General features: G+C 39.0%; 1 protein-coding gene across 1 annotated transcript in view; it reads right to left on the bottom strand.

The window, feature by feature from the left end:
* LOC140244387 (sucrase-isomaltase, intestinal-like) overlaps positions 1 to 19,899 on the bottom strand; it is a 59,372-nt gene that overhangs the window by 28,059 nt on the left and 11,414 nt on the right. The window contains exons 9-24 of the mRNA XM_072324025.1: positions 18,838 to 18,942; positions 18,165 to 18,278; positions 17,583 to 17,667; positions 17,006 to 17,129; positions 15,970 to 16,106; positions 10,792 to 10,826; positions 9,812 to 9,928; positions 9,311 to 9,459; positions 8,563 to 8,647; positions 7,861 to 7,917; positions 7,010 to 7,137; positions 6,176 to 6,264; positions 4,884 to 4,933; positions 4,466 to 4,639; positions 3,672 to 3,736; positions 2,853 to 2,880 (exon numbers count right to left, since the gene is read on the bottom strand). Coding sequence (XP_072180126.1) covers positions 2,853 to 2,880; positions 3,672 to 3,736; positions 4,466 to 4,639; positions 4,884 to 4,933; positions 6,176 to 6,264; positions 7,010 to 7,137; positions 7,861 to 7,917; positions 8,563 to 8,647; positions 9,311 to 9,459; positions 9,812 to 9,928; positions 10,792 to 10,826; positions 15,970 to 16,106; positions 17,006 to 17,129; positions 17,583 to 17,667; positions 18,165 to 18,278; positions 18,838 to 18,942 — 1,542 coding nt within the window. The remainder of the gene's footprint in view (positions 1 to 2,852; positions 2,881 to 3,671; positions 3,737 to 4,465; positions 4,640 to 4,883; positions 4,934 to 6,175; positions 6,265 to 7,009; positions 7,138 to 7,860; positions 7,918 to 8,562; positions 8,648 to 9,310; positions 9,460 to 9,811; positions 9,929 to 10,791; positions 10,827 to 15,969; positions 16,107 to 17,005; positions 17,130 to 17,582; positions 17,668 to 18,164; positions 18,279 to 18,837; positions 18,943 to 19,899) is intronic.

Below are 19,899 nucleotides of genomic sequence, written 5' to 3'. Positions count from 1 at the left end.
ACTCATGTGAGAGAGCCGAGGAGGCTCAGGGAGGAGGTTCCCCCCTCCCACATGAGGGAGATTTTTGCAATTTTAGAAGTGAAATCAAACGATCTGCATGGTATTCACATTTTGGTGGAACATTTGGAAAGTTGTCGATCAAAAAGTAAGAAGTTCGTATTTAAGGACAATTAAAGTAGCTAATGTGATATCACCTCCTTTATACTGTGTCTGCTCTCGAATTGTGCTCAAAACATTATGGGGAGGGGTTGTGGTAAAAACTATTTTAAAATGTCATGAATAGAGAATGTGTTTGTGTATAACTAGATGCTGTAATGACAGCTCCTTTGTTTTACTGTACAATTGCAAGATTGAATTTTATATTCAAGATGTTTTTGTCAAGTCTAAGGAAAAGATATTATTGGGAGGCTATAAAACCCACTAATTCTGTGCCATTATGTGTCTCTCTTGAACAAAAAGTGTTGATTGAGTAATTATTATGTGGAGAAATATCAGAATCTGTTTTGTCTTTGCTAGTTACTCAACAGACGGTCCTGCAAGTTTCCTAACATGAATGCATGATCAAAGTCTCGTTAGTGCTTTCACAGTAGATTCGTGCATGTTAAGAAAGAATGTTTATTGATGATTTGCAGTAAATCATGATTATTTGCCGTCAGGACAATCAACCTATCTGAACTATCGAGTAATGGAGCTCCTTCGTCAGTTCTTGACAGAATCAATTAAATACAGTAGTCCTTATATAACAATCTGCCGTGGTGTACCAAATCAACCAATACCCAAACCAATGTGTTTATCAGACCTGGAAAAAAAGAAGTTAGTGCTATTCAGGTAACGATTATGTAATTTTCTGGCTTCACATTTTCGTAATTCCTTGATAATTTTGTTCCATTGATGTCATGGAAGGAAGAGTTGGAAGATCATATAATATATCTGACTATTACCTATATGAGGTAGTTTTGTGGGGCAATTGCAGTTGGTATTTTGATCGGTCGTCGAGATCAGCGGGCGATATTAGTGCGTATCACCCTCCATCCGGGTCTCGCCATTCACTTTACATGTAAACATTCCGGTCAATCACAAAGAGGCGACATTCACAAATCTGGGACACACGCACCGCAGAAGAACGCCAATAAATCAACTCATTATACAAGGTCGACTACTTCCAGCAGCACTACGCGTCAAACGATGACGACTCCATTTGTGCTGAATGATTGCACAGTGACCATCAGTTATTACGATTCTCAAAATTAAAACAGAAACAAAACAAAGTGTAAATACGTTGAGATGTTTGAAGTTCGCCTGTTACAACTACATATGTATCTTGGAAGTTGGAGTTGAATGATGTACATTGATGAACAATTTTGCAATTATTCGACACGTTGCTGATGATCTACAGGTAGTCAAATGTGGATTGATCTATATCATAGTGTATAGCCGTATTCACATATTTTCCTAATATACCTAGGGGATAGGTAATGATTGTGATATTGACTGGCCTTGAGGGAGATACCTGAAAAATATTGCCCACACTGAAAAAAACATTGCCCTCGTCTTCGACTAGGGCAAGATCATTTCAGTTAGGGCAATATTTTACATTATTACCCATACGAGGTAGTTTTGCGAAGCAATTGCAGTTGGTATTTTGCAGGGTCGTGGAGATCAGCAGGCAATATCACTTGGTATTTTCCTTCTTCCGGGTTTCGCCATTCACTTCAGTGTAAACATTCCGGTCGACCACAAAGAGAAGACATTCAAGGACAAGCGTCGCTGTGTGTCGGTTGCACACACCGTGCACAAAACAATACGTTAGCACGTAAAAACGAGGACGGTAGCTGCGACTGTGTGAGCTGGCGGCGTACCTGATTGTGCATGGGGTTGTGTGCAAGCATGTGGGTGTAGTTGAGCGCAGCGGTGTAGGGTTTGACCTGACGCCGAGTGGACTTTGTTACAGTCATGTTTTAAAATCTCCTGATGTCAGCCGAGGATTGTGAATGCAGTCGAACTTCGCGTTACCACATTACTGGCCGTCCAGCGGTGATATTCTTAGTTAATGATAACATGTTCTTTATCCAGAGCAGCCTCATCAGTGTTACTACTGCTCTACCAGAGGACCTTTAATGTCATTATCATTACCCTATAGCGTTGCCAGGCACCAATTTACACCATGAACGAATGGGACAAAATGGGTAGAATCATCTTGTCCAGGGACGTAAGCGGCGTAAGCACTGGACTGGATTTGAACTCCGGCCCTCTGATTGGGAGTCAGGAGTCTTATGCACAATACTACTGTACCCCTACAGTTCTTGCATGCATGTATTAGCTACGGTGTCCTCTATGTCTTCTAGGAGTACATATAACTATTTGCTTATTATATTGTGTTTTCATATTTCGATTGCAGTGAGAATCTTAACAGTGGTTAAACTCATACTTTAGGTAACACAGTAGAAGCTAAATGCCTACATCTTCTTTGTAATGGTAGAGCTTTTCAGTCGTTCTTTTTTCCTAAGTCGTGGAATATCATTGGTAGTCTCCATTTACACTGTTTTGTACATTGTGTTCAGCAGAACGCATTTGAAAGTCGATTTCTGGTAAAGGCGCTCTCCCGAGTTGTTAAATCGAGTTCTTTCTATAGAGCTACACTAGGTTTCAATATAAACAGTAAAATAAAGAGTCCCGGTTCGCCAAAATTTTTAGTTACTTGATTTTTTCCTTCGGATCGACGACATTTTTAATCAATACAAATTATTCACAGATACCTAATCTAATGTGCACTTTATGATAGGTGGTGATTGGTTAAAATGTATCGCTACGGGTGCTATATAGAGTAAAGATAAACTTAAATTTTGTCTCACCAACTCATTGTTCAGTGTTTGTGTTGTACTGTTGAAATAATTCAAATGAAAGATTCTGTGCACTTCATGAAGTTTCAAATGAATAACACAAATGATTTCACATCTCTCTGCTTTATTGTGTGATTTCACATGCCATGTAGGCTATTTCGCAAGTATTAGTGAATATGATATGGCTCTGATCATAAACATGCATACTGCACCCAACACCAGAATTACATTCAAAACTAAATGTTTTCTTTATCCTAATAATGATAAACCAGTGGTTCACTGCTTTAGCAACAAAACAAATGGTGACGATCCTCAGAGTGGAATAAATGTCGGTAAAACTAGCTTTTGAACAATCTCAGCTCAATTTCAAAGTATTTATGAAGACGTTCTAGCGACAACATGATCATTCCTAGTTAACTGCTTTTAGTTGACTCTTCCTCTATGATGACAATTACCGTCAGTCTTCAGCGTGATATAAAAACGTTGCACTAAGTAAAGAATAACTTGTCATATCGCTAGAAATGAGGGCGAAACTATATGGGTAGCTCCTACATTTAGGAACAAAGCTTGTAAGGAGTCTAATAAAGTACACGCCCGTTATAACGAACACGGTCATAACGAAATTCCGGTTACAACGAAGTAAAAATTCAAGTCGCAACATTATCTAATCTATGTATTTCACTGTTATTTTTTTTTTTGTTCGGTTATAACGAAATTTCGATAAAACGAAAGAAAACCGCTAATCCCGAGGACTTCGTTATAACCGGAGTCCACTGTAACCCTATATAAAGACAATTTGATTCGATTGGTGCCAATGTGTCACTGGACTACTCTTCGTGCCATGTGATCGTAAAGGGTGTCATCATGTCGAGGTCGAGACCTGAAATCGTCAGCACCTGGACAATAGAAGCCATAAAAGAGTGAGAAAAGTTTGATGTGATTGTCACGGCAGTTGTTCACAATACGTAAGTTGAGAGATTTTGTCAAAGATGAGTATTCCACTCTGCCAATCTCCACTCCACATTCAGAAAATAACTTTCATCTAAGTAAATCACACAAAATGTCACGCGATTGCTTGCACGCATATTTGCTCAATACAATGCCCATTTCTAATATGAATACATAATATACTACAAATTATCCCCTTCGCACGAAATTGTTCCTGGGTTGCGGCGGTCAATCAGTCACGATAAACATTTAAAGCAAGCGCTTACAGCTGCTCTGCTATTAATCTCTAAACGGTTCAAAACATTTCATGAAAGCCTAATTCAAAACCCATGGACAGTAGTGTAGAACAATGGCATCAATGCAATTTTCACAGTTTACTTTGTTTCATTTCACTGGTTTTCATACCGTCACCAGGAGTACTGGGGTAGAATTTCCCTCTGAGTCTGAAACTACTAAAATAGAGTATACATGTCCTGGCTTGAATGAAAAAGCTTTTAATCTCTATATCTTCACAACCCGATAATCTTAATGCAGCCTACTTCTAGGTTATTTGCTTTTTAAGATATTGTAACAAAGTTTTAAGGAAGAAAAATGAGAGCGAACTTTTATTTCTCGTGGGCTAAAGGTATACAATTCAGGGATATCACCGTATCCAAATCTATTCTATCTATGCTCACCTTAGATGAGTGTTCGAATTCAACCATAGGTGCGTCGTACTCGTCCGTCCCATGACGTACGATCACAGCACTGCCTTCCACATAGTTATCGGCGCCGTAAATCATGACGTGCTCGAAAGTAAGCTGGTTTGGGTCTACATACCCGGTCACCTCAATAGACATCGTCAACGTCCCCTAAACACATGTGGGAAACGAAATTTCGTAAATTCATTCAAGGTTATGGTCCCATTCCCAAGCATGAAAATAACGGTAATTCAGTTATGAGTTGTACTCATCCTTTGTTATCGGTTTTAAAGTGAGGAAAAGGGGAAGTATTGTGCTTTTATCCTATACACGAATAACTAATGTTCAATACAAAAAATCAAAAACAAAGTGGAAGAGATAAAGAGAGAAGAGCGATATTTTAACTGTATCCTACCTGAGAAGCCGCAAACTTCAATAGACTGTATTCACCATTCTCGTACGAATCTACGGTAGAAAAAGAAAAGATGGATGTACTTACATAGAAGAATATTCTCGCCTGTCTGATAATATATTATTGTAAGCTGTATCGACACTATACCAGTAATTCAAGTGGGTGGTACATGGCAAGTTAAGCATTTTACTTCATAATTATTTAAAGGTGCTGTCTAAAATTTGCAGTTGAAACAAAAACCCAGCTTCAGTGCTTCAAAATAGTTCTAAAATGTGTGTTAGGGATAGAAACAACCAATGTAAAAATGTTAATGAGTATAATCAACGCCAAGTATTGTTAAATTTACACAATGTGAACAATCGTTTAGACAGAATACATTTTAGGCTTTATTACGGATTCTTTTTTAATGGTACAATGTTTGGTGATACAATTGACCTACACATATTATGCATCAAATGTGACAACATGAACATTTTAAAATTTTATATAGTTTATATGTTTGCATTCTAAAATCCTAGTAAGTATTGTTCATCGTATCAGCATCATCAATGAGTAAATGTACAATAGTATGTAGAAGAATTTAAACTGAATATGTTTGATTGGTATAACAAATTGATGCTGTTGTTGTTTTGTTCCAGTGTTCCACGTCTTACAAGCTTGGCTTTCTTAGTGGAACACTGTTTTCCATCATTGTGATTATTTACTATTCTTGTTGCCATGGCAAAGTGCATTGTTTCTTTTTTATGACACCATTCGTGCATATACTTTATACTGTATTTGAAAAAAAAATCCTTTATCAGACGAGTGTAAGAAAAATGAAAAAATTGTATCACTTTGGATTATGTTAACTTTTTCTTTTCTTTTTGATGATGGCAATAAATACACTATTGAATTGAATTGAATTGAAATCACTGTTCACAATGGTGAACAGTGAACAGTAAATATTTCGTGTCGCGATTACAGTAACAACTAAAAAAAAAGGAAGATTGATGCTCTGTTCTACTTTTATCAGAGAATAGTTTGAATTGAAATAATCGATCACAATCATCAAGAAGTATAACCCTGCCAACACGAGATAGTCTACAAATTGTAAGAAAGCGGCACATACAACAAAATGATAACCAGAAAAGCTAAGTTCAAAAATTTATGTTTTCTAATGTATGGCACCAAGGATTGTTTTGCTTATAAAGATAAAGTAATGTCAAGTTGGTTAAACATATTTATCAAAGTTACACTTACGTGACTGACAAGAGATAAATGTTGATATACACTACTAGGTCTGAATGAGGAGTTACCTCTTAACTCGCCATCATCCCAAAACAAATCTCCCATGGCTTCCATGTTGTCATCCAGAGCTACCAAAACACTGAGGGGCTTCAGACGACTATCGTCGCCATGGTTACACGAACGTATTATATCAAAGAACATAGAGAATAAAGAAAAATATCGTATAAGGTATAGTGGGAGAAGTGTTCCCTTATTGGATATTGTATGTGAAATATGAATCGTGCTTATGCACTTTTATCACCAGCACACATTTTGCATAATCACTGCACCCATCACTGCAAGCCCTCGAGGCTTTTACGGGACACCTTTTTCTTTCACTTTACTTCACTTCTCCCATCTTGTTCTTGTTCTTCTTTTTTTTTAAGTCCGATTTTTTCAAAAGTCTGACTTTGTACTATAGTTTATTGCATGATGACCTATAATGTCATCCCTTTGTGAATTGTATTGTGAACTATGTTATATTTCGTCTTTTTTAACTGTATATACTGTAAAGGTAGAAAGAAATAAAAGAGAGTCCTATGCTCTCGTCAATCAATAATAGTGGCAATGAATTTATGACCAAAACCAACAGACTTTGGTTTACAATAGGACACTTTCATACATGCCAACGTATCATAACTCATTGTCTTGATCTCTTCATTTGTACACTAGATATTTCTCATTACATGTATTTTATTACACCTATCACATGTTCAACAGTTACCCTTACATTGTTCTACCAGCTTATCTTCATGACATTATCTGATTATACTGCATCATCCACACAATATTCGTCTTTCAGTCTCCCATGATAGATGTCACGACTGTAAGTATTCTTAATTCACTTAGTACATTGCACTCACCTATAGACTGTAGTGTTAGCTGCTTCCTGGCGCGGTATGATATGACCCCCTCGAACGTGTACGTTGATTTTTTCCATTGGTGTGTATAGATAGGACAAATGGCCTCTTTCATTCCTCATCTCTTCCCCCTGCAAGACAAAAAACAAAAACAAAAAACAAACAGCAACATAAAGAGCAGCTAGTAAATTCTTCCTCGCAAATCATCCTTCTAATCAATTATCTCTATCCTCTTGGTGACAAAAAAAAAAAAACTCCGCACCACTTCTACAGATTTCATAAAATTATGCCAAACTAGCCAATTACGCAAAATAGATATGAAAGATGCAGATTAGAAGAGGGAATTGTTTGTTTTGTGTAGGCAGTTCCGAAGCATTACAGTTTTTCCTTTGTTTATTTGTTGTTGTATTTTATATTCTTAAGGACAACTCATAATTGTGACTCGAAGACTAAATGACCATATGAATGTCCCAAACCCTAAAGACGAGAAAAAAAAAGAAGCCAAAAGAAAAAAGAATCCCATCTTGATGAAAGGTGTGAAAATTGGGGTTGTTTGGAAATTGAACATTTCATTTCTTGACTACACCTCTTGTCCGCATTTCAAATTTCAAGACAATTTTGAAGTACTTTTGCTTAACGCAGTGTTTTGCGGTCCATTTCTCAAAGCTGGACTAATCTGATGGCCAGTTTGTGTACCGCCTGCATTTGGTTAAATGGGGAAGGGACAAATTACACATTTACCAGCTTAAATGTTTGGAATCTTGATAATGTCCAACTGCACAAAACAGGAACGTATCACTGGCGATCATCTTTTTTAAATCAGACTTTCTTGGTGTGTGCCAGCTTATACTTACCGTGAAGTAGTCAAACCACCTGGCGTCTGGAAAGTAGGCGTTAATACTTGTCTCTCCCTGCGTGGAAAAATCCATCCAGGATGCGAAAATACGTAAGGAATTGAAAAGATGACGAAATCACTGCACAGGTTAATTTAAGAGACGATGTTCCATCTAAGAAGGATGGTGTAAGATCTAACCACCACTTAATTTTCTACGCTTTGTTATTTTAGTGCTCATTTTTCATTGATTTGAATTTACACGAGGTCTCAGTATATATCAATAGTCTCTTCACATGATACAAGATGTTCAGTTTAATAGCACTAGCTCTTTAGAACTGACAAGAAATAGAAATGGTGACATTGAAATTTCTTGAAACCATTCAGGTCAATAGCAATAAATGTGTATTATTCTTGAAAGGGATAATTCAGCAAATCATTGAAAGACACCTATTGAAATGTTTTTGTTTATTATGCTATTAAAGAATAGCATACATAAATGAATAGTATACGGTTATCGTCTCCGATTTGTTATTCGACAAGACTCTCAAATATCAGCAAAGCTAATCAATTTAGATTTTGTGAGCTTTCTATTGTCGAAGTACTAGTCAGATACCTGTATGTATCGTAATACATGAGTGTGTGTAATTACTCTCTGTACATCACATTTACATTAGCGTTGGATTCATAAATGACAGTTACCAAGGCAACTTGATGTGATTACCTCTTCCAAGACAGGTGAAATCATGAGGCAGGGACCCCAAAGGAACTGGCGGTCGATGTCCAGTGCCACTGGGTCTGTGGGAAACCTAAGGAAATACAGGGCTATCTGTCAATATTCATCATCTATACAAGGAAATTTCGTTTCAATTTCCCGAGAATGTGCTTTCATTGTGTATGTCCTCATTGGTTGCATTGTGTCCATTTTACTGGTATTGTACTAATTAAAATTCAATATGTTTTCCAATATTTTGTTGTCAGTATATTAGTTACAATGACATGAACATCAAATCATAGCATTCTGTTCAAATAAAAAAGAAAGGAAGCAGATAACTATCGTGAATTAGATCATGATGAATTGGGATGTTGATAAATTTCCTAACTCCAAATGTAAGTGTATTAATGTAGAGCCTTTTGCCTGGCTTAATTATCACGATTGATACCATCATTATTCTGTGTCTCTATTTGATTCCTCCAAATTGCTCAGCAAATCCTGGAGGCCATCTGCAATCTTTCTGAAAGTCAGACAACGTATTCAACTCAGTAAGTTGTCAATCCTTTTTGTCATCAAGAAGGGTAGGAGACGGCGAACTGATTGGCAGAGAAGGGGAAGAAAAATAAAGAGACAAAAGGAGAGATATAAAGAGTGTAAGCGCATGTATTTGTTTGTATGTATGTGTGCTTGTGTGTGCGTGTTTGAGTGAGAGAGAGATAGAGGGGGAGAGATGGGGGGGGGGGTATTGTGTTCTTACTCATTGGCCAGTGGCCTAACGACGGTGGCGCTGTCTAGGTGGGAGTGGTAGAAAAGAGTGTAGAGGAATGGTAGCAGACGATAACGTTCTTCCAAAATATATTTCGTCATATCGACAAATTCCTGGCCGAACACGGGTGGATGTTGAGGCTAAAAAGAAACGATATAAAGACAAAGATGCTTTCAAGAAGATTAATCTAGTTACTACACTTGAGGATTGCATCTGGTTCGAAGGATTTAACAAGGTAAACATAGTAAAATACTACCATGCAAACAAGTGGAAGAAAAATGTGCTTACACATGCAAAGGCTGCACACGCAAAATTTTCTTTCGTTTTTTGCCTTTCCACCAGTCGATCGGTGTACAATTTTGTACATGTATACATACATTTACGTGATTACATAGAATTGCATGTATAGGCTTTCCATCATGTAGTTAGAAGTACGTCACAATAACACCAAAGAGTAAAAGAAATGAAAACAAGCAACAACTTTGAACTCACGGCCCAGCCGTGAGCGTTGTGATTTCTGGCGTACGGGTAGAAAGCTCCAAGTTGTGTCCATCTCCAGCACAGCTCGTACGTCGTGTTATACGAGAATCCGCAGATATCAGCACCAATCTATAGAATGAGAGAAACGAAGATTTGGTTTGAAATAACTCAACACCTGAAGTAGCACACAATAAATCATTACAGATTTCAATCAAGCCGAAAAGTCTTTTTGCGATCTACAGATTTTTACACATTGTGTAAGTTTAAAATGCCCATCGCAGAGGACTTTCCCTTGGTCAAAGGCTATCTGTCATTTCGCTATAACCCCGAAAAAAGCGTCCACTCTCGTCTGGTGTGTTTGTACATGTTTTCGACATTTCTCGTTGTAACAAAGCCACCCCCGAATTTTACTAAATGTTTTAAATGTTAATCATGGCTTCTATATTTTTTTTCAAGAGCGCGTATGGTTCATGGTCCCGATTGTGTTTGCTTTAGGGATTATTATACAAATTAATGATGCACAGGAGAGAATGGATCGGTGAGAATTGGATGCGCGAGTTTAACTTTGGTTTTAGACTGTTCCAAAGTTAGACAATAGCATCCAATTCTCACTGATCCATGAAATAGGCCTGTGCATTATTCTTGTGACAAAATGGGCCCGTAAATTCAAGAAAAATAACCATTTTCCCCCACCATGCGTCCGGTATACCTACTCCAACACTATACAAGACTTCAGCAATGCATTTGGATTTTACCAAACGCATGGCTAAGTGTGGATCAGTAAAAATCAATGCATTACAATTGACCAATCAGATAGCAGAGATTCTGAATCCCATTTTATAACTTTTAATGATAATTGCAAAAATGTCGGAAATGACATCACGTTGCCCTTTGATCCTAGAAACATTCGAAAACAGACAACCGACCCTCTATGCAGCCCATTGTATGGATCTGTGAGTTCATAATAAATCATGATACTTTCTTGTACTCACGTATGGCATTCCGAACATATTAAACTCCAACATTCCTACAATGGAAAAAAAAAAAAAACATACAGAAATCTGATCAATGATGGGACTTAGCATTAGGTTCGGACAAGAGATCTTATCACTCGGTTGGAACATTTTATTGCAACTATACAATCATGACAATGTAATGACTTTTGAGCCTTGGCCAAAGAGTGCATGGGTATAACTCCTCACATGCTCACTGTGCCAGAAACAATACATTTGCAAAAACTCTACACTCGACTTAACAACACGTACCCTATCAGAAATACGAAACTACAACACCACACAATCAAAGCACCTGCCATACGCCACACATTTCAATCTTCCCGGTCATGATATTTCCTCTCAAAGTTAAGTTTATGATTCTAATGGTGTTCCATATCATATTGTAATTCTACATTCCAAAAGTCTGCTCAAGCAGCTAAGAGTGATGCTGCAAGTAGTCCCTTGCTTTTTCTTCCCTGTTAACGTAGCCCTGATGAAGGTCCACTGAGGGACCGGAAGCTCGGCAGCCACTAAACCTGTTGAAATCTATATATAATATAGTATACGAATAATGTATGAGTCGTGAGTGCATAGGGCACGAATATCGCACGAGGCGCGAGATGAGCCACTGGTCTATTCAACAAGGCGCGTAGCGCCGCGTTGAATAGACCAGTGGCGAATCTCGCGCCGAGTGCGGTATTACGTGCCCCAATGCACGAACAAAATCATAAATTATTCGTTTTATACAACACCTTGTCCACAATCACAGTACTAAATTAGTGACCGCCAACTCAGGAAGGCCCAAAAATAAATGTAACAATCAGGCAGAGAATTGTAAACCACCCTGTGTACTGCTTTCAAACACTCGTCATGATTCGACCACACAGTCACAGGAATCACAAAATCCGCAGGGTCTATACCCATTATACGCTTACGTTAGATCGAGTTAGGCCTGACTGTTAGGCCGATCTGAGATGTCGGTAGATCTAGTAGTAGGCCTAGGTCTAGACTTTGTCTATTTCCGAAAATGATTTTGTATAAAAACACAGAAAAGTCATCAAATTACGGTTTCTCAACTTGAAATGAAGTCTAGATTTTGGGATCACTGTGGTCCACGTAGCAGCTCAGAGTCAAAAGTAAAAACACAGCAGTAGGTGTAGGGTCGCGAAACATGCAACTAGCTAGGTAAAGTAGCTGCGCGTACACACGTTAACGTTGCAGTACTCCGCCGCGCCTGGTATGTGAGACTTACCGGCGGCGCATCAGCGCAGCCGGCCATCACGTACAATGTACACAATGTAGTTTGCTGGAGCTTTGCTACGGGTGGGTTTGAGCCACAGAACTCAGCTCTGTGAGCGGCCATGCATTAGTAGCCCCCCCCCCCCCGCGAAGCCGTGCTATAGTACCTTCGAGCCATGCAATAGGCCCATGCCAGGGGCCTATTGTATGGCTGTCACTCTCAATGAGTTTGATAGGTATTTTCTATTGAATGTCATGTGACATGTTCTTGGCCAATCACAATTCGACATCATTCTGAGGTGTTGTATAATATACAAATGATGCACAGGATAGAGTGTGTTAGTGTAGGCGTGGTGCACTCGAGGGTATTTACAATTGTGAAACATGCACTACATTGTAAATACCCGAGAGTGAGCTACGCCTCCACTAACGCCACGAAATAATCCTGTGCATCATTTGTTTTATAAAATGGGTCGAAAATTCGAAAACTAACATCATTTTTCAGCGTTTTTCACGTACCTTTGTGGGTCAAGACGTCCGAAGATGTTCGTCCCAAACATTTACGCACGTCGCACTCGCGGAAGTCCCGCACATACAGTATATAATGGGGGGTTGGGTTTCCGGACACTTAAGTTCCCGCATGAAAACTTACTTATTTTACATAGAATATGCACCCTTTACCTTAAAGACTTGATATAGACTCCTCATATAGGCCTACTAGACAACATACTCTGAAAACGGCGTGAGAATTAACCTGCTAAATCGTTGGATTTGCTCTTCAAAGTGACTCCATGTACGCGTCCGGTCCCATAACGCTTGGTCTACTGTACTGTACAAAGTGTACGTATAGTAGAGTATACAGTACGTACGCCACACATGTTATGCACAAGGGAAGACAGGCCGGCCGGCCGGTAGCCTTTAAACAAGGCGACTCGCTCTGCGTGCCCCCGTATAGCGCGTTTGCCCCTCAAACCTGTTGGCCGGCGAGTGGAGCGAGCCGCCTTTATCCACTCGTTCAGGGATGTGTACTTTTGTCGTTGTTGTTGCTTTATATTCTTTGACAAATTTGCGTACAAATTTGACGCAGAAAATACACACGGCACCAAGGCAAGCCTCGTTCATATTAAGTAGAATAAGAATAGTTACTTAATATTAACGAGGCTTTAATATTAACGAGGCTTGCCTTGGTGCCGTGTGTATTTTCTGCGTCAAATTTGTACGCAAATTTGTCAAAGAATATAAAGCAACAACAACGACAAAAGTACACATCCCTGAACGAGTGGATAAAGGCGGCTCGCTCCACTCGCCGACCAACAGGTTTGTGGGGTAAACGCGCATTACGAGGGCACGCAGAGCGAGTCGCCTTGTTTAAAGGATAGCCGGCCGGTGTAGCGGCAGATAGCGTTCCGCGGCGTTTTTTGTTCTAAAACAGTATCCGCCGGCAGTTATCGTTTCAATCGGCAGTTATCGTTCCGACATGGGCTGAAATCTGCCGCGATTAGTTACGGCGGATACTGTACAGCGGCGGATTTTGTACGTACAGGCTACTACGTTGTAATAGCGTTGCTTAACCTGCCGCGTGCACGCGATCTTCGTCAGGGACTGTCAAAAGAGTTCCGCGCTGCGCGGATTAGGTTCCAAGTGGCTACTGTATTGCTACCAATAGTTGCGCGAGCTTTACGGCAGCCATTTTAGTAAGCAAAGGATTTACACTGACAACTGTTAAAAGCTAATGAAATCCTTGCGTCTGATTGGCTGATAGCAAATTTGTCTGTGAAAACTCCGACGAACTCGTTGATGAAATGCCCCCCCCCCGAGTACATTTATAATCCTCTATTAAACGTGTCAGTGAAAATTTTCAAATTTAGCAATATCTTCATAGCCTTATACTTCACACCCGTATATCAGTATCACGTGTATGAAGCTCCATCGCTCTACCATGGAGGTACAATCATCATTGCCCAAACCGCGGAAGAGAACTCTTACTTCCAGAAAACAGGGGGGCGTTTCATCAACGAGTTCGTCGGAGTTTTCACCGACAAATTTGCTATCAGCCAATCAGACCAAGGATTTCATTTGCTTTTAACAGTTGTCAGTGTAAATCCTTGCGTCTGATTGGCTGATTGCAAATTTGTCGGTGAAACCTCCGACGAACTCGTTGATGAAACGCCCCCCAGATCGCGATTGGTGCAGACAGCTACAGTGCCAAATGATTTGTACACACGTACACACACACACACACACACACACAGGGATACGGCGCAGAACTAGACGTATTCGACGAAAATCGAGGCTTTTCCTGCTTGCGTAATGAATATTTATAAGATAATTTCTCGCATGGCTACGAAAAAAAAAAGATACGTGCGGACCAGAGCTAGCTGCTCCACATCAACCACGGAATACCGATCTGGAGTGTAAGTGGAGGCAGCGAAACGGCAGCAGCGAGGGGCGGAAGCAGCAAATATAGAGGTATTGTACGTGAAACTCGAAATGGAAGCAGCGAACAAGCAGGGGCGCATTGGCAGAAGCAGCGAAAAGAAGAAACCACAGTGAGAAGCAACGATATTAACGATAGGTCTGCGCTTCAGAACAGTATCCGCCAGTGTTAGGACACGATCTGCCGGCGGATACTGTTTTAGAACAAAAAACGCCGCGGAACGCTATCTGCCGCTATACCGGCAGCCCGAACTAGAAGTTGTTTACAGGATTGACAGCGCGTATGCATGCAATTCATCAAAGGAGCCGCCGCGCGCACAGACGATCGGCAATCTACCATAGGATTACAGGCAGTGCAATTGTACTGAAGTAAAGGAAGGAGGTGTGTCTCATTTCAGCGCTTCCTATTGGCTACATTCTTGAACCCATTTTATAACAACGTCTACCGCTCCTTCGACTTCCCATTGTCACATTCTGGCAGATGTAAGATGTATTGTATGGTTGCTTAGCATGTGTGCACGTATACAGCTTGACCAGATTAGCGGGGGAGGTTTCTATGTGGTATCCCCATGTATGTGAAATGGAAATGGCTGATTGTATCCAGTCGAGAATGTTTTTGGAAGTGCCTACATATTTGGCTACGTGATGCAATACCTACACACCCCTGTGGCCCAATGTGAATGGTAGTGTTATGCACATAACTAGACAGTGGGTCAGCTAGGGTGTCTGGAAGGCTCTTGAAATCACAGGTATGTAGCCCAAGGTTGGAAAGAATTACAGAATCTTCAAGAAAAGGTCAAGGAACCTATAGTTATAAGCCACATGAATTCTGCAAAGTACCCAAGACCTCTGCCCTGAAAGTTACTCCACTTCTGGCTCTGAAACGGATCGTAAGATGAATCTTACGATCCGCCCTGGGTTATACCTGCTGACCCGCTGCATTTGCGGAGATAAGGCCTGGAAGACATATTATTGCCTGCGGAGAACTGATTGCGTGTTATTGTGAAGAAACAATGCATGTCTCACTGCACGGATGAGATTCATGTACAGATCTCATCCATGCACCGAGACATGCATTGCTCCTTTTACAATAACACGCCAACTTAGAAAAAGTGCAATTTGTCATCGTTGTCTTTAAAGTTTATGTGCTTGGTCATACATTGCATTATATTGTCAACACAATTAGGTATCAGTGGAAAGACAAAGAGTTCCCTTTTCCTTACAACCATTGTTGAAGTCTCTACTGCAGGACAATTATGAAATAGTAGCCCACCAAAGTTAGAATACATTTTTTTTTTTTGGTACGCAATACCTATAAGTAATTGTGTATCAATTATACTGATGGACAGGTCTGTACATGAAATATTATATTTTTTAATTAAACCGACTAAATATCAGTATAATTGGTTCTTTTGTGCGATCATTCTAAATAAGATTGGAGTTGTAACTAATACATATACATCCATATACTCCGTTCATGTGTGATTTCAATCTTCCTACCCACAATGCTCCACCACAGGTGTTCCCAGAGACTGTGGTTGTCTCCCAGCCAATGATGAGCGTACTTTCCTGTACCAGCAAACGTGGAACGGCTGAACACTAGACTACGCTTAGAAGGAAATACGCTCTTCAGTGATCTGTTTCAGATGGAGTCGATAGAAGGGGGATAAAAAAAAGTTGTTTCACTTATTAAAGGAAACCAAAGCACAAATATAAGTGTGGAGTGAGTGGGAGCAGCATCATTAGTAGAACATATCAGTGAAAATTTGAAGAAAATCGGACAATCGATGCAAAAGTTATGGATGTTTAAAGTTTTGGTATTGGAACGGATGGATGAGGAGACCACTAGAGGTTATTATGTAATGTGTGGACAACAATATAAAGAAACAATAAAGGGAACATCCATAAAAATTCACTTTTCTAGCATAATGAAAGAGCACTTGAATAACCGCTTTCAGAAAGCAGGGGGAATAATTGCTACCCTTAACATATGACAGTATTAAGTTGAAGGAATGTGTAATTTTCATGAAAAATGATTTTTTTTTTTGGTGGAATTCCCGATTTTCCTCAAACTTTCACTAATGTGTTCTCGTAATGTTGCTGCTTTCACTCAATCCACATTTCTCTTTGGGTTTTGGTTTCCTTTAACATCTACGCACAGGGGTAAAATTATTTTACACGAGGAGTACAGCACACTCTGCTAACTAACACGTTGCCACACAGAGAAAGAAAACAGTTATTATCCAGGAATTATCCAATTATCCAATTATCCATTATACTTTGAGAATGTACACTATCATAGTTGACCAAACGTAGACATAGCTCATGGGCAGATGACGTGTCGAGTTAGTAACGTCTTGAATACAGTATAGCTTGTATCGATGGGTGGTCGTCTGACTCTTGAGATAAAGAGAATTGAGATCGCTCGTCATTACTGATTTTAAAAGGCAAAATCTAACATCATCTATTGGAAAGGGGACAGCGTGCAACCAAACGACAATAATAATAATAACAATAACAACAACAACTGGCTTACTCGTGTGTGACTTGGCTCATAGAATGCCCGTAGAGACTGTGAAGATTGTAATGGTCCCCCGTGTAGTGATGGGAGTCCATGCAAATGGTCTTCGTAAAGATCTTATTTTCCTCTATTAACAATTCTGAAAGAGACAATGTGTGACGTGATATAACAACATCATACAAACACACCACACACACATAGGTCCAATGTATGCGATATACACAAACAATCAAAACGCGAAAGGATCTGATGCTCTATTATATAGATATCTCGGAATAGTCGACTATTTTATAATACTCCCATGTATATTAAGAGCACTCTACTTAGAGTGATCAACATGCTAGCGGTGTGCCTTGCTATCTCTTTCATCCTCTCACATCACACAAACACAAGACATTAGTAAAACATAAAGTATATATGGTGATAACCACATTGAACAAATGAGGTACCCCGAATATCGAAGTAACCTTCACCTTTTTCAATGGAAAAGACAGAGCATGATCATTGAGCGTACTTTGAAATAGTTAATATTAATGATGTTAACAAAGTATATGGCAACTTCTCTTTCGAATACGACTAGATGACTACTTACTTGGTATATACGGTGGGTAATTCCATCGGTTGTTATCACACTCATCAACCGATCCTCTTACGAAGTTTGAAGGTTCGTTCATATCCTGGTGTGTTTCATGTCGATAATGAAAATACCCGGAATGAAATATAAGCAAACAAAATTCTACAACTGAACCGCGACTGATTGTTTTAATGCAGATTGCAATTTAGCTGTCTTTGCATAAACAAGAAAACGCTCTTTAAGATTGAACAGTAACAAAGGGGTATCTTTCAGTTAATTCTTATGTTTTCGTTTCAGCCACATTCATAGAAGGCACAAGAAAAACTGTTCAGTTCAGTTCAGATTTTTCTGCAAGATTTAATGATTCGACAGACGAAAGAAAATACAGTAATCATAAACAAATAGAAAATAAAAATACAAGACGCAAATGCATAATACATAAACAATGTTCAACGCATACATGGAAACACTGTAGATCGTATAAGAGTGATGTCAGCATTTACTGAATTTTACACAAATTGACTTTCCATATATGTATTTACACATAACACCATGGCTGTAACATGATTTTACAAACCAATGTACTAACGTTGTACTTACAATCCAGAGAGCGTCGAATTCTATTTCTTTGTGGAAGTCTTGTGTAAGATTTGTCCAGTAGTCAACGGCATGGGGGTTGAAGAAGTCTGGATATACACTGTCTCCCGGCCACACCTGGGCAAAAATGTAAAGTTTATTTTTCACTCCTAGACAGGTTTCTTCTTTAATCTTAAGTTATTTGACATTCGTTTGTGTCATGTCCTTATCAGTCCATTGCCATGTCTGAATACACAGAATATGTTCTCAATTCTCTTGATTATTGTGTTCAGCAGGCCATTCTTTAATTATAGTGATATTTGTGTTTCAAGCAGATGCTACTTTTCAGTTCTGTACTATAACGTCATTAGCTGGAATGGATTGCAAGGCTATAAAATCGAAATAAATTACATATATTGTTTTGTGTAAGTTTGTATTCAAGCTACTTCCAGCATTCAATGACTTGTATAAAACATAATATATGTTTTGTGTAGTCGTTGTATGCTTGTAAAGGTGCGTAGTCCATGTTTTGCAGGTAAATCAATGACTGCTGAAAGGCGTGAATGCCTACTCTGGACATGTAGTAGTTAAGCACATTCTCATCACTGAGACATTTTATTTCTTTTGAACTCGAATTCATTTCAACGAAAGTTATTCATGACAAGTTGTCAATATTTGGGCAGTAAGCGTTACTTACATTGCCTACAATAGGCATTGAGCGGTTTGGCGCCAAAACGTACGCATTAGGGTCCAGTCCGCGGTCGTAGGCGTGGTATCCAGGCTCTTTCTTGATGGCATGATCCTTAAAAAATGACATACAACATGAACAAGCGTTGCGAAAATAGCGTACTTTGCTGAAAACCGTTCATCTTATCACTTCCATGAGCACTCAACAACATAACAAAGGGGATTCGGCGAATCATAATTCATAGTTATCCAACAAGAACCTCTACAATTAACGTGCACCTAGAAAAATCCAAGAACTGCCGTCGCCCACCGATCCATACGGCATGCTGGTCCTGTCACCTAGAATTCTTTGTCATGAAATACGACTGTTCAAAACAAAACATACTTTCAGAGAACGAGTAAAGACTGGTCTTTTTATATGTGCAAACAATACTGGTTGCATATCTTTTTTTTTTGCCTGCATTCCCAGGTTCAAAGGTTTATTTTGTCATATTTATATGCGCATGACAGAATTCTTTAATCAATGTAATTTTGGTTTTGCATTGTCCCAATGCTATTGTATTTCTAGTCTTTTTGTATGAATAGCATCAGTCCGCTTAGAAACACCAGTATGAAGCGCCATATAAATGCAATTATTTTTATCATCATTTTATAGTAACGAGTCGTACCAGAATTATCATTTTTCAACCATCATGAGGTAGAGCACCGCTCTTACCTCTTGATCTTTCTTCCTATCTCTCTCTCTCTTTTTCTCATCTATGAATCCCTATCTATAAAAACCACTGAACGTGCATTTAACTTTTTTGTATAATATTTTCTGTACATAATTATATATGATGGAAGTTATATCTACTGGACACCCCAGTCAACCTTTTCATATCTTATAACGATCCACACAAATTGTTATCAAAGTATATAACATACTCCACGTATAAACCATGTGGATATTTATGTGTAATATATGTACATTTGTATATGCATAATCATTATTGTGAATAAATCAAATCAAATCAAATCAAATATCAATTATCATTTCATTTACTTGACAACATTATGATACCGAGTAAAGATG

This window comes from Diadema setosum, chromosome 21 (assembly GCF_964275005.1).
Source record: "Diadema setosum chromosome 21, eeDiaSeto1, whole genome shotgun sequence".
Classification (NCBI taxonomy): domain Eukaryota; kingdom Metazoa; phylum Echinodermata; class Echinoidea; order Diadematoida; family Diadematidae; genus Diadema; species Diadema setosum.
The sequence above is the reverse complement of the archived record's forward strand: the minus strand, read 5'-3'. Positions and strand labels throughout refer to the sequence as shown.